Genomic DNA, 14,713 nt, shown 5'->3' with positions numbered 1-14,713 from the left:
ATTGCCTGTCACTATTTGGTCAGCATTTTAATTTTTGTTGTTTGATAATAAATTTGAAATGTTTAAATTTGTTTCTTGTCATTCATTTGAGATACTTCATTTGGCAATTATAACATAACACCATCACACAAATGTCAATTTAACATCGACTGATTCATCTGTTATTCCACTGACTTTTATGTTTAACTCGATGACAACAACGTCAAAACTGCGAGCAGCTGGAAAATTTTGTTTTCTTATATTTTCAGTTTACGTTTACTTTGCTGTTACCGACAGAAATATGGCAAACTTTGAAAACTTGAGTCTGTCAGGAAAAGTTGCCATCATCACTGGTGAGTAGAATCATATTAAACCAATAATGCATTCACTAACCAACGAGATTGCCTTTGCTTCATATATCGATCATTTATAATGGCCCCAAGCTTGTTAAAAATTTTAAAAACTCGAGAATAATTTCAAGTACCCATCACAATACATGAGAGAAAAATGAAGGGAAAATGCCTAACTGTAGAAAATAATGTACAACAATACTGACATTGTTATCGTTTTGGAGAATCATACAGAAATACTTAAATGACATACTCAGATACATGAACCCATAAATAGCTAAACGCTAGATCCCAGAGGTACGAAAGAATATTTACAAGTTTGATCATTAATGAATATGACACACAATGCAGATGTCCGCTCAAGACAAAAAGGTAACTTCCTTGAAAAAGACCATGTTCGATAAGTCGGAGCTTTAATGACCAAAGACACTAACATTTGACAAAGAACCGACGATTGTAAGGACAACATATTTTTGAATGCCATAGGGAGACAGTCTCAGTCTTATTCATATTAAATCATGCTTTTTTTTTTTTTTGCTTTTTGATAGTTTTACGGCGCTTACAACACATTAAGGTCATATCAGCGCCAGTAAAAAGGAAGAAAATGGGAAAGTAATAAGTTCTAGAATTACAATTAAAGCACCAAAGAAAAAGTGAGACAAAGGGGAATTGGTTCAAATAGAAAACAGATGTAGGTTCCAAGCGCACACTATCAAAGTACTTAGTTTGAGATCACCCAAAAGTCTCATCCAGTCACAAGCACAGATCCCCACTAAGAGGAATACACTCAAATGTTTACAAATCATATATAATATGTAAACAAAACATAATACATTACATAACAGAGAGATGATTTACAAGGAAAAGGATATCATCTCCCAAAACTAACTATACATTTGACTGTTTCCCTTTCAGCAAGGGTATCCGCAGTCAGGGCCAGGACAAAATCAAGTAAGCTCATTCCAAGACAAAGACAGAAAGCTAGTTGGAAAATAGATACAGGGGGATAGAAGACACAGTTAGTACCTCCCTGCCCACTATGAGAGGCTAGGAACCCCACCCAGATATCAAATCATATCTGAAGCAACGGATAGAACGTAATTATGTAGTAGACTTTTAAAAATTGATTCAGTTTCTGAAACAAAGGTTTGCATCCATATTTTATCAAACATTTTGAGTCACTGAAATTTCAAGGTCAATGAAAAAGAATTAGAGGTAAAGTAAATTGAATGAAGTTTATTCAAAATAATAAAAAGAATAATGTTTCGAAAGTTGGAAACCTACGGACGTAGATACCAAAAGAAAAGATGAACATCTCTAGTGTATAATGCATTTGAAACATCTGGTACTTGCAAAATCAGCAACCAGAAAAGAAGAATGCTTACTTTTAAGGAGTGATTGTGTCATATGACCGGACAACAGTCAACAATATTATATGATGCACAAAGAGTTCGTCCAATCAACTACAGAAAAACAACTAAGATGGAAATTTGTCATGTGCTAGCTACGGAATGCCGTTGGTAACAGCATTGGAGGAGTAGGACACTGACAAAAAAAATCTGAAGGAAACCAATGTCGCTACCTGCAACCTTAGTACATAACAATATTGTATATAAAGGCATGGAATGACCTCCATTCACAACCAAATAGAAAAAGGGAATGTGATTCTGTGGTAGTTTGGAGCTGGATCTTGGAAGCCCAAGAGACATCCTTGTGAGAATAAATTATGGCAGGTTGTCATCTGACAGTTGCATTAGAAATGTACTTCAGGAAAACGTTCCTTTTTTCAAGCACAAAAAAATCACAATAGTTTATATACATTATTATGCACCGTCGTACAAGGCTCGAATTACGCAGGGCTTTTTAAGAGAACAATGGTGGTCATCAGTTAGTCCTTACATGAATCCAGTCGAGAACACGTGGGTTATCATAAAGTACACCGTTTAGATCCTCATCAAAATGGAGATGGTTTATACCAGCTTCTTCAAGATATCTGGGACAATCTCACTGCAGTGTTTATTGGACGTTTTACATGGTTCATGCGAAGACGAGTGGTTTCCCCCGCATGAAGTCAAAGGAGGGCGCATAAAGTAGTGTAAATTTGCAAACACTTCTTAACCTTTCTATATCCTTTTTTTATACAGTTATACAGGACAGGGAGATTAACATAATTATGTAAAAGGATAGAAATATCTAAACATAATATATGTATATACATATGTATAACTGTATAAAAAAGGATATAGAAAGGTTAAGAAGTGTTTGCAAATTTACACTACTTTATGCGCCCTCCTTTGACTTCATGCGGGGGAAACCACTCGTCTTCGCATGAACCATGTAAAACGTCCAATAAACACTGCAGTGAGATTGTCCCAGATATCTTGAAGAAGCTGGTATAAACCATCTCCATTTTGATGAGGTGTGTACTTTATGATAACCCACGTGTTCTCGACTGGATTCATGTAAGGACTAACTGATGACCACCATTGTTCTCTTAAAAAGCCCTGCTCATGATCGAAAATACATATTTCAAATAGTCCGTATATTATTTTTTATTCTGAAACTTAGTATAGAAACATTTGTCTCGGCCAAAAATATGTGAGTGACTTTATTTATATTTTATATATATATAATATATATATATATATATATATATATATATATATTATATATATATATATATATATATATATCGACTGGTGCAGATTGGAAAACCTTACTATTGTCAGTACATGGTTTAAAAACATCGATTCAGAAATATCGTACGCAACGCAACAACTATTCCAAGCGCAGATTGTAATAGTGGCCACCGACCTGTCAAGGCCACGTTAAAAATAAAACATACACAAATAAAGAAAAAGAAAGTGGAACCCAAACTGCAATTGGATCTATTGAGAATTAACGATCAAATAAAAAATGATTACAAAGAATGCGTGAAAGAAAAAAGTGAAAACTTGACCTCAGATATAAACATACATGAGTACTGGAATCAAGTATCGAACTGCATCACAGCATCTGCAAGAGAAACTATTCCATCTGTGAAAAAAACTCGAACCAAAACAAAAGTGGATGGATGGCAAGATCTTGAAACTGATGAATGAAAGACGAAAACTAGAACGCAACAGCAATGAATATAAAGAAGCTAATAAGCTTATAAAACGTGAGTGTAAGAGAGCAAAGGAAGATTATATTGAACATGAATGTCACAAAATTGAAAGACTAAAACAATCTAGCACCAAACAATTCTACCAGTCAATACAAGATCTAAGTGGAAAACGACCAACCATGGTAAGAAAATGCGTTAAAGACGCAAACGGTAATATACTTATCGACAATAATGAAATTTTGGAACGTTGGGCAGTAGAAATAAAAATCTTTACGCGGATGACAAAAGAGGAACGTGCTTAGATAAAGAAATCTCTACTGTGAACACGGGTCACCAGATTATGCGAGAAGGAGTAGAAGCGTTTTGCAAAGAGATGAAAAATGGGAAAGCGGTAGGCCAAGATAGTTTCTCAATAGAATTGATTGACGCCCTCGACGATCTGGGAATAGACATTATGTAACAACGACTATGAAAATTTCTGTTTTCTATTTTTGTAGGAAATACTACTCTTAAATCAAAGCCCTATCTCCACTGAGTAAAAATCTTTTTGAATTTTGAAAATCCATTAATATATAACAAAGTTATGCAGTTTCAAAGATGTCAATTATTTGGATGACTCATAAAGAGAAAAAATACGGAAAACATGGGACGCTTTTTCTGCGTTTTATTCTTGTTTGTGCCTGTATCTCTCTTAATACGTGGAATTAGATATTTTATTTAAAATTTATTTTAAAATTATTTTTTTTATTTAAATAATCAGAAAATATGATGAAGACATCAGAAGAGTTCTAACTTGTATAGTTTTAGAGCTGTATGGCTAGGTTCAACTATAAATTTGTTTTAAAATATACATAATATTGATCATTTGGAACTTTTCCGAAGTGTAATCTTGTGTCTACAACCCATACAAATGACACGAAAAATGCCTGCTGAATTATTATTAATCAGTCCCGTGAGACCATGGCTTATGTTGGTTCTAGTATTTATTTGAGAGAGAGAGAGAGAGAGAGAGAGAGAGAGAGAGAGAGAGAGAGAGAGAGAGAGAGAGAGAGAGAGGGAGAAAGAGAGGGAGAGAGAGAGAGAGAGAGAGAGAGAGAGAGAGAGAGAGAGAGAGAGAGAGAGAGAGAGAGAGAGAGAATGTGTTAATCTACTATCCCTATGACATAACAATGAAACAAAACCTTAATTTTTTTAAAAGCGCGCGAGGATTTGTGTCATCCATCGTCGCGAACAAGGTTGCCAGATGGCCACGTGTGTGGCCAAATATATAATTTTGTTTCTTTTTTACATTTTATTCATCTATGTTTGTCTCAGTGACATTTATCCTAGTCTATTCAATTTTCTGTTTGTTAAAATTTAGCTCATTTTAATATTGAAAGCCATATGATTTTCTATTTAGCCACTTTTGAAGTCGAATTTGGTCAGGTTAAAGTCTGGCCATCTGGCAGCCTTGCCTCGCTCACGTCATTTTCGTGTCGCGCGATGGTGGAGCAAAATGGCCGTCTCCATATTTTCACTCATTGAAATGCAAATTGGGTTGATGTTTTGTGAGAATACGGGAAAAGTACTTATCATAATCAAATGAAATTTGAAATATAAATAGAAGAAATGTGCATATATAACCTTAATAGCGACAAAATCTCTCCTCTTTGTAGTTTTAGAAATATTGTACTCCAAAGAGCAAAAATCTATTTTTAACGGTCTACTGGTAATTGTACGAGTTTTGTCGCTTGACATAATCTAAAATGACCTCTTTTCTAACTGTGTGCCAACTTTCAGTCATATTCAATTATAGACAGCGTCGTAATTAATTTTTTAAAATAGCATGTACGAAACGGTTTCGTCCCATATTTTGTCGCGAATTTGGGCACTTCGTGAGCGAAAAAGAGGCCCAAAGATTTGTGCGGGATAGTCATTGCTACATTATGACAAAAGCCTTTAATGCCATATACGAAAAGGGTGAATTGCCTAATGTTTTAAGACAATCAGTATTCATTACCATACCCCCCCCCCCAAAAACAAGGAACTATTGACTGTGACCAACACAGAACAATCAGCATAATGAGCCGTGCCACAAAAAATATATTAAGAATACTTATGAAAATAATGAGGAGCAAGATCTCTCCAGAGATAAGTGACGAGCAGTTTGGTTTTTTGTTAAAGAAATGAATGCAATCTTTACATTGAAAACAAAAATGCAGCGGTCAATCGAAAACAAAAATCACTTTATCTATGCTTCATTGAGTATTCCAAAGCGTTTGATTTAGTACATCACGAAACGCTATTCAAAATCTTAGAAAAGATCGGTGTAGACAGTAAGGCCTTCGACCTGTGAAAAACTAATACTGGAATCAAACGGCGTGTGTCAAACGTGATAATGAAACATCGGACTTCTTTAACACCGAGGAGGGAGTAAGACAAGGTTGCGTCTTATCACCTGACCTTTTTAACATATATAGTGAAATAATATTCAAAGAAATTGAAGATATGAAAGGCGTCGTCGTTGGAGGACAGAATATGAATAGCATAAGATATAATGTGATTTAAAAAGCAACGCAGATTTCATGCGCACCACAGAGAATCGTGATTCGTGGAGACAGCTGATCAGCAACGTGCTCAAGATATATATATGTATATATATATATATATATATATATATATATATATATATATATATATATATATATATATATATATATATATATATATATATATCCGGCTCCAGGATCAGTGACAACATTTTTTTTTAAACAGGCAGCAGCTCTGGTATAGGAAAAGCCATAGCCATATTGTTTGTCAAGCGAGGGGCAAAAGTAACTCTGAACGCCCGTACTGAAGTGAAGTTACAGGCAGTTGCAGATGAGTGTAAAAAGGCTGTCGCTGACAACAATCAGGTGAGTTGATTCAAATACGTCTATCTTTTTTTCTCCCTTGCCTTCTTCTTTTTACTCCTTTCTTTCCTAACAATATTCCTAGAGATGATGATAACGATGCCGATGATAAAGATGATGATAATGATGATGATGATGATGATGATGATGATGATGATGATGATGGTGGTGGTGGTGATGATGATGATGATGATGATGATGATGATGATGATTATGGTTATGGTAATGATCATGATGATGATGTTGATGATGAAGGTGATAAAAAGAATAATTATCATTTTTATCCATAATTAATTATGGTAATAAGTACACCCTTTTAAAAAATTCAATTCAATATTGTTTTCTTTGTACACATACCATGTCAGGGAATATCAACTTCCTCAAGTAGGCAATTTTCAAACGTTTTTGTTTTGCCTTGTATTTTCATTAAATTAGATGATGAAATGGAATAGAATACTATCTAGTTCCAACTAGAATATCAAACAAATCTCTATACTACAAAACCAAAGAAACACCGCCATCTCTCACAATCCAACAACACAGGCTACGACTTTTCGGCCATTTTCTAAGACAAGATATTAACACCCCGAGCAACAAGTCGATTGTTCACTATTTCAATGACAAGAGCAAAAAGTAAAGAGATCGACGAGGAACATCCATAGTTACAACACTGAGACGTGACCTCATGTTGGCCAACAGTTGAAAAATCAATTCAATAACTTGAAACAATCCGACAATGTGCAAAAGAACGACGGGAATGTTTGTTTTTGTCTTTAAGGGTTTTACGGCGCTTGCAACACATTAAGGTTATATCAGCGCCCTTAAAAAGGAAGAAAATGGGATAGTAAAAAGTTCTAGAATTACAATTAAAGCATCCAAGAATAAGGCAGACAAAAGGGAATTGGTTCAAATAGGGAACAGATGTAGACTCCAAGAGCACACTATCAGTGTACTAAGTTTGAGATCACATAAAAGTCTCATCCAGACACAAGTACATGTCCCCACTAAGAGGAATACACTCAAATGTTTACAAATCATATTTAATATGTAAACAAAACATAATACAGTGCATAACAAAGAGATGATTTACAAGGAAAAAAAATATCGTCTCCTAAGACTAACTATACATTTGACTGTTTCCCTCCCAGCCAGGGTATCTTGTCAGGGCCAGGACAAAACCAAGTAATCCCATTCCAAGACAAAGACAGAAAGCATGTTTTAAAACAGACATAAGCGGATAGAAGACACAGTATGTACCTCCCTGCCCACCATGGGAGGAACGACGGGAACGGACATTTGTCTCCTAAACAATAATCAAAGCAGCCCAAGCGGAAAAGTCTGTCGACTATTCATAAGAAGGGCGTTAATTCAAGTCAAGTCGCCCTAAAATCTTGTGTTTTTTTATGTGAATAGGAAACAAAAGTGTGATGTCCAAAAAAAAAAAGATTCCTTTCTTATTAGGTGTAAAATTACTCCACCGGAGGACTGAATATAATATACCTTGTGTATTTGATGTTTTGGTTTCAAAGGCATCTTATTTTCCAGTCTAAATATATGCTGGTCGTCATCCATCCTCGCTCTTTTACCTCCCGTAATGAAAAAAAAATCTGCATATACATCATGCTACTAAAATATTTATGCCACATTATGATTCAAGACGTAAACTTTTCATTATTAGTTCTCTAGATGACATGTAACATAACACTTCCAATGAGCTTGGAATCGGAAAAATGTACAACTCCTCTGCCCTATTGAATATGTTTAATTCCATATAATCTACCTTTGTTGTTTTGATTTAATTTGCTGCTTTGTGGTCGTCTAGCGCTATGACACTCAATGACTTGAATCCTACCTACACATTAATAAGGCTGATGGTCGAAAGCAATTATATGGTCTTAAATTAACATTATTTTGATGAGTAATATTTTCCGTCGGTTTGAAGGCATTTCGATTACATTAACTCGCTCCTTACCGGCCATTTTCCGGGTTGTCCCCAAAACTTCACATCCAACTTATACCAAAAAGAAATAATTTTTTCGCTCAAACACAAGCTGTTAGTTCTTGCTATACATATTTTTTTCTGCTTAACGAGCTCTTCAACACGGTGTTAATATAATTGAACTATAGCAAACATTTTTGTTCAAAGATGATGATGTACAAAAGAAAGCAGAATGAGAAAAAATGTTGGCTGCATCGTAACGAATGTGACGATTTTCATATGGGTGGTAAAGGAGAGGGTTAATGCGTTCATGTTAATTTGGACTATCCTGCAAAACGTAGGTACACGTCTAAAAAATTTTTGAGCCTTAATATAGAGCAATATCAACTAAACATGCTCAAAGCGCTTTACAGGGGCCCTGGCGAACAGCAACACTTAACATGTGGGACGGGACATGACGCCTGTTAGGCGAAATTATAGTTTTTTCGGACAGAAACAACGCTGTTGACGACCAGGTACTCATTTTTCACCTGAGTACGGTGAGAGAATGTGAGTAAAGAGTCTTTTCCAAGGACTCAACTATGCGCGAGCGAAGCTCAAACCCAGGACCTTCCGATCCGAAAGCGAGTGTCATACCACAAGACCACATAGCCGCATAGGCATACGTGTCTTCAATTCCACAGTGATCGGCGCAACGTTGAGAGAAACCTTGGGCCAGACTCTCTACTCAAATTTAGCTCAATATGTAACATGAGTACCGGTAGTACTGTAGTCCTCAAGGCTCATTCTACGAGTTTAGTTTTGCTGTTCGCTTGTGGTCTTTTGTGAATTGTTTTGAGTTTGAACACATTTATTTAAAGTATAATGCGATATGTAAAAGCTCACATTGAAAAAGTAAAACGAACAGAATATTTTATTCTTTTCAGATCCTCGTAATACCTGGGGATGTGACGACTGAAGCCTGTAGACAACATTTAGTGGAGGAAACAGTCAAACAATTTGGACAACTGGATATTCTGGTAAGCAAACAAACAAAAAATCTGTCGGTTTATTTGCCTCACGTCCGAGAAAAGAGTAATACTATTTCGTCTACTTCTACAAACAATTGCCTTTTGTGTCGGTGGTTAGGATGCGCCAGTTTCATTGCCTTCAATGATGGATTGTCTTTTGATTTGAACTCGGACACTATTGTTAAGAGTACATTGTTTATGAATTTACGGTTGTTTTGTAGATACTGACTGAATGTAGGTGTTAATGAAGTTGGTGATCGTTTTCTATAGGCGTGCTCCACTGCCACAAACGGGTACCTACTATGTCTTGGCGAACTTGTGAAAATGACCAATATACTTATTATAATTATTATATAATTATCCATTATGTTACTGAAATCTGTATTTCTGTGCATTTTAGTTTTAAACACACTTGTTGCCGACATAATACCAAGATTGAACCGATGGGCCTATTTTGCTCCTTGTTCAAATGAGTACTGCTGTACATGAACTTTAATTCATTTTTCAAAATGAGGTCGGCTGCAGCTTTTGGGTAGAAGATGATGATGATGTTGATCATGATGATGATGATGATGATGATGATGATGATGATGATGATGATGATGATGATGAGATGAGAGAGAAGAAGAGAAGAAGAAGAGATGAAGATGAAGAGAGAAGAAGAAGAAGAAGAAGAAGAAGAAGAAGAAGAAGAAGAAGAAGAAGAAGAAAGAGAAGAAGAGAATAAAAATAATAATAAGAAGAAGAAGAAGAAGAAGAAGAGAAGAAGAAGAAGAAGAAGAAGAAGAAGAAGAAGAAGAAGAAGAAGAAGAAGAAGAAGAAGAAGAAGAAGGAGAAGAAGAAGAATAAGAATAAGAAGAAGAAGAAGAAGAAGAAGAAGAAACAGAAGAAGAAGAAGAAGAAGTTTAAGCTTCACTGCCTTGTTATTTGATATGATATCCCATTAGGTGAACAACGCAGGACAACTTGCACACGAGCCATTACGTGATCTCACGGAGACAGGGCTAGACACGATGATGGATCTCATGTTCAAGGCACCAATCTTCTTGTCCAGAGCTGCCTTGCCATATCTGAAGAAAACCAAAGGTATATAAGCGTTACACAATTGTATGAGTCACATTGTGAATAAATTATTAAATACTTTACTGTATATGTACATACAAATCGCGACAATTTTCCCCTCCAAAACCTGTTGCTGCATTCCAAGATTGTGTGTTTGATACTCAATTGTAACAGAAATTTGTAATCTTTTATTGTTCGTTAAGTCAAACAAAAACTCAGAAAAATGAGCTCTTTAAGCACGTTTTATGTTTTGTTAAACGCATAATTTTTTACCTCGTAGGACTTTGTAGCTTAACAAATTCTATTTTAAGATGAGCATAGATTCGCACAAAGAGACACGAATAAACTTCCAGTCTTGTTTTCATTTAGGTAAAACTTAAGTACTTTCGAATCATTTGATTTGTTAGGAATCAGATATGGTGATGATTGTATGCCAAATCATGCAATCAGACAGCAGTAAAAACAAAACAAAACAAAACAAAAACAAATAAACAACAACAACAAAAAAACAAACAAACAAGAAACAAAACAAACAAAACAAACATACACACACAAACACACACACACACACACACACACACACACACAATAACAAAGAGTAGAAATGATCCAAAGGACCCCCCTTCTCTCCAAGAAAATAACTCCAAAAACAAAATAAGAGAAAAAATACAAACAAAACAAACAAAAACATAAAGGAAGATTATAGGTAAATCAGGTAGATAATTATCAAGATCTAATTCAGGAAAGTGAGGAGTTTATTTCGGGAGAAAATCTTTACTGCTGACAAGACGTAGTACGATCCATCGTCTTGTCTCCAATGGCAATTCTCAAATCTTAGACTAATGGGAGGAAATTAGTCGTATTGAAACTATTAAAATAACAAAGTATTAAAATCCTACTGATTAGACTTGAATCTTGGTATAGAACATGCTGTTTCTAGCTATCAATAAAAGATTTAGGCACATAAATTAAAATGAAGTGTAATATTATCATGAACACGGGTTTATGTACGATATGTTTGTTTATTAAGTAAGTGAGAACAGAAGATATATGTGTCTGCGACTGTAAGTAAGGAGAGAGAGAGAGAGAGAGAGAGAGAGAGAGAGAGAGAGAGAGAGAGAGAGAGAGAGAGAGAGAGAGAGAATTAACGATCTCTAACTTTCTTGCTTGTACTTTTGAATTTAACTCGTAAACACGTCGGTATTTGTTTGATTCACGTCAAGTTATTATTCAATTTTTATGTAACTAGGATATCACTGACAAAGCTCCATGTATATAGATACTGACATTTAATGTTATACGGAACATTAATTTCATTTTATCTACAACATTTTTCACATTGCTTTCAGGTTGTATTGTCAACACGTCCACAACTATTACCACAGAAAATGTAAGAGCGTGACTTGTTTTTAAAAAAAAACAAAAGAGGGCGATGATGATCACTCATCAAGGAGAAATCATCATCATCATCATCCTCCTCCTCCTCCTCCTCCTCCTCATCATCATCATCATCATCATCATCATCATCATTATTATTACCATCTCCAGCTTCACCATCATTTTGACGTTACCATTATTATCATAAGCAACTTCGTCTTCATCATAATATACGTCATAGTAATCGTCAAAGTTGTCAAAATCATAATATTATTTCATATTTTCAGTTTTGATTCTATCCGATTTGTTGCCAATTTATATCGACTTGAGTTTGTTTTTGATTGTTTCCAGTTACCAGGATTTTTCTCCTACACTGTAGCAAAGCACGCCATTGACAAGTTTACTGAATATGCAGCTTTGGGTAGGCTTTTCTTCTTCTTCTTCTTCTTCTTCTTCTTCTTCTTCTTCTTCTTCTTCTTCTTCTTCTTCTTCTTCTTCTTCTTCTTCTTCTTTTTCGTCTCCATCTCCTTCATTAACGTGTAAGTTTGAGGCCTTTTGACAAGTCAAGTATGACATTAGTAAATTAATGTTTGAAGTAAAAGTTTCATCATCATCATCATCATCATCATCATCATCATCATCATCATCATCATCATCATCATCTTCATCTTCATCATCATCATCATCATCATAAAAATTGAGCTTTTATATAGAGCAATATCCACTAAACGTGCTCAAAGCGCTTTACAGAGGGTCCCTGACCAACAACAAAACGTAACATAAAGAACGAGACATAATGGCTGTTAGGCGATCATACCATTTTTTCCGACAACGCTGTTAACGACCAGGTACTCATTTTATACCTGGGTACGGTGAGAGAATGTGAGTAAAGAGTCTTTTCCAAGGACTTAACTATGCGCCGAGCGAGGCTCGAACCCAGGACCTTCCGATCCGAAAGCGAGTGTCATACCACAAGACCACATCATCATCATCATCATCATCACCATCATCATTACCACCATAGCTGAACTCCTGATACATGCCTTACTGTTATCCAAATTAGATTTTTGTTAACATCTCTAAAGTAAATACAAAAAAAACAACAAAAAAACACTCAAGTTGTGCGAAATAACGCTGCTAGTGCTAGACTAGTTTTTAAAAAAACGTAAAAAGGCATCTGTTAGTCCCCTTTAGTGAGCTGCACTGTTTACCCGTTGAAAAATGCATCATCTACAAAATATCTTCAATTGTTTATAACACATTAAATAGTCATATCCATGGACGAACATTTATATGAGCTTGTGCACCCCTATTTTCTAAGTAGAAGTCTAAGATCTAATGGCGATAGAACAATCTTATCTAAACCTACAATATTCCTCAAGATTGGTGAACTATTGTTTGAATTTTGGGCAGCCCATTTTTGAAACATTCTCCCTCCAGAATATTAAAAGTGCTGACTCATTATCAGCTTTCAAATCTAAATTGAAAACTTACATTTTGTCTCATGATTTCTATTTTTTATTATTCGCTGTAATTGGAATTCTATGTTTTTATTTTTTATTGTATTTATTGTATATTGTTGTTTTTAAAAAAAAATGTAAAGAGCCTAGTGCCAGTTTAAACGGAAGTACGGCGCTACTCAAATAACATTTATTATTATTATTATTATTATTATTATTATTATTATTATTATTATTATTATTATTATTATTATTATTATTATTATTATTATTATTATCCTCATCACCATCATCATCATTATCATCGTCGTCGTCATCATCATAATCATCACCATTATTATTATTATCATCATCATCATCGTCGTCGTAGTCGTCGTCGTCATTAATTACTTCGTTTTATCTCTTATGCTTTTCCTTCATGAATAATTTTATATGCATTTCTATTGTCTATCCACAGAATTTCGGTCCGCTGGGATTCGTGTCAATTCTGTGAAGTAAGTAAAATTTTTATTATTTAATAGAAATATAAGTTTCTTTGTCCCCAGCCGTGGATGTAAGAAACAATCCACGAACTGCAATCTGATTGTCTTGGAATAAACAGATAGTCCACAAGACGTGTGGACAATGATGCCGCGAGACATGTTATCTGATTGTTGGTATTCCCTTAATAGGACGATGACCAACTACAAATTTCTGTCCGTCAGATGTGTAAACTCCGCCCAGAGCACTTCCAAAACTTGTCGGTCCCAAGATCAGAAACAGGAGGAGGGTTGGGCGTAAAGTTAGCCGTCCCACCCCGTTGAAAAATACAAAGCTACGGAAACTTGAACAGAACATAATATTGTATTTACTGACTTGAGTCGAAGAGATGCCACCCCAGGAGATATGGGGGGAACAAGAGGAAGTATGACGAGGTCTGGTGAATACGGAATCGTGCTACTTTGAATATGGGAGAGCCGATGGAATGGATCAGGATCACTCTCTCGTCAGGAGAGCATATTATTTATTCAGGTCATGAAGACGAGACTAGTAACCATCACAGACGGAGTTGCAAGCATGATGAGCTCGAATGGTGCTCAAGCACTCATTGAATGGGAACCGATTTAATCCAGGATCTTGTCAGCTAGGTTTAACTCCAAGGGAGAAAAGTCACCATCATCCAAGAGTAGGCACTCACCAACAATTCAGACATAGAATTTAACCACGAATTTTATGCCATGCTTCAGACCACATTTGATAGAGCTCCTGACAAAGACATCGAAATTCTGATGGGTAATGCAAAAATAGGAACAGATAATAGAGGAAAGGAATACATCATGAGCACACAAGCAGTGGGTATTATGAATGCGCATTAATCGACTAGGTAATTGGCGGCAGTGTCTTTCCCCATGAAAATATCCACAAAACAACATGAATATCACCTGATGGACCCACTGAAAACCAAGTTGTGTGACTACCGCACAATATCAAGAAAGTGGAGACGCAGCCTTATGTACATCCGTACTTAACGCCGAGCTGCCGTGGCCTCAGACCATCAAC

General features: G+C 35.5%; 1 protein-coding gene across 1 annotated transcript in view; it reads left to right on the top strand.

Moving 5' to 3' along the window:
- The first annotated feature begins 200 nt into the window (after positions 1-200).
- Positions 201-14,713, top strand: part of LOC144957958 (glucose 1-dehydrogenase 1-like) — a 20,788-nt gene continuing 6,275 nt past the window's right edge. The window contains exons 1-7 of the mRNA XM_078889520.1: positions 201-332; positions 6,190-6,329; positions 9,192-9,284; positions 10,223-10,361; positions 11,687-11,727; positions 12,066-12,135; positions 13,632-13,668. Of these exons, the coding sequence (XP_078745646.1) occupies positions 281-332; positions 6,190-6,329; positions 9,192-9,284; positions 10,223-10,361; positions 11,687-11,727; positions 12,066-12,135; positions 13,632-13,668 (572 nt within the window). The 5' untranslated portion in view covers positions 201-280. The remainder of the gene's footprint in view (positions 333-6,189; positions 6,330-9,191; positions 9,285-10,222; positions 10,362-11,686; positions 11,728-12,065; positions 12,136-13,631; positions 13,669-14,713) is intronic.

This window comes from Berghia stephanieae, chromosome 1, assembly GCF_034508935.2.
Source record: "Berghia stephanieae isolate SIO BIC M18660-M18661 chromosome 1, UCSD_Bste_1.3, whole genome shotgun sequence".
Taxonomy (NCBI): Eukaryota; Metazoa; Mollusca; class Gastropoda; order Nudibranchia; family Aeolidiidae; genus Berghia; species Berghia stephanieae.
This window is presented reverse-complemented; position numbering and strand designations above follow the sequence as displayed.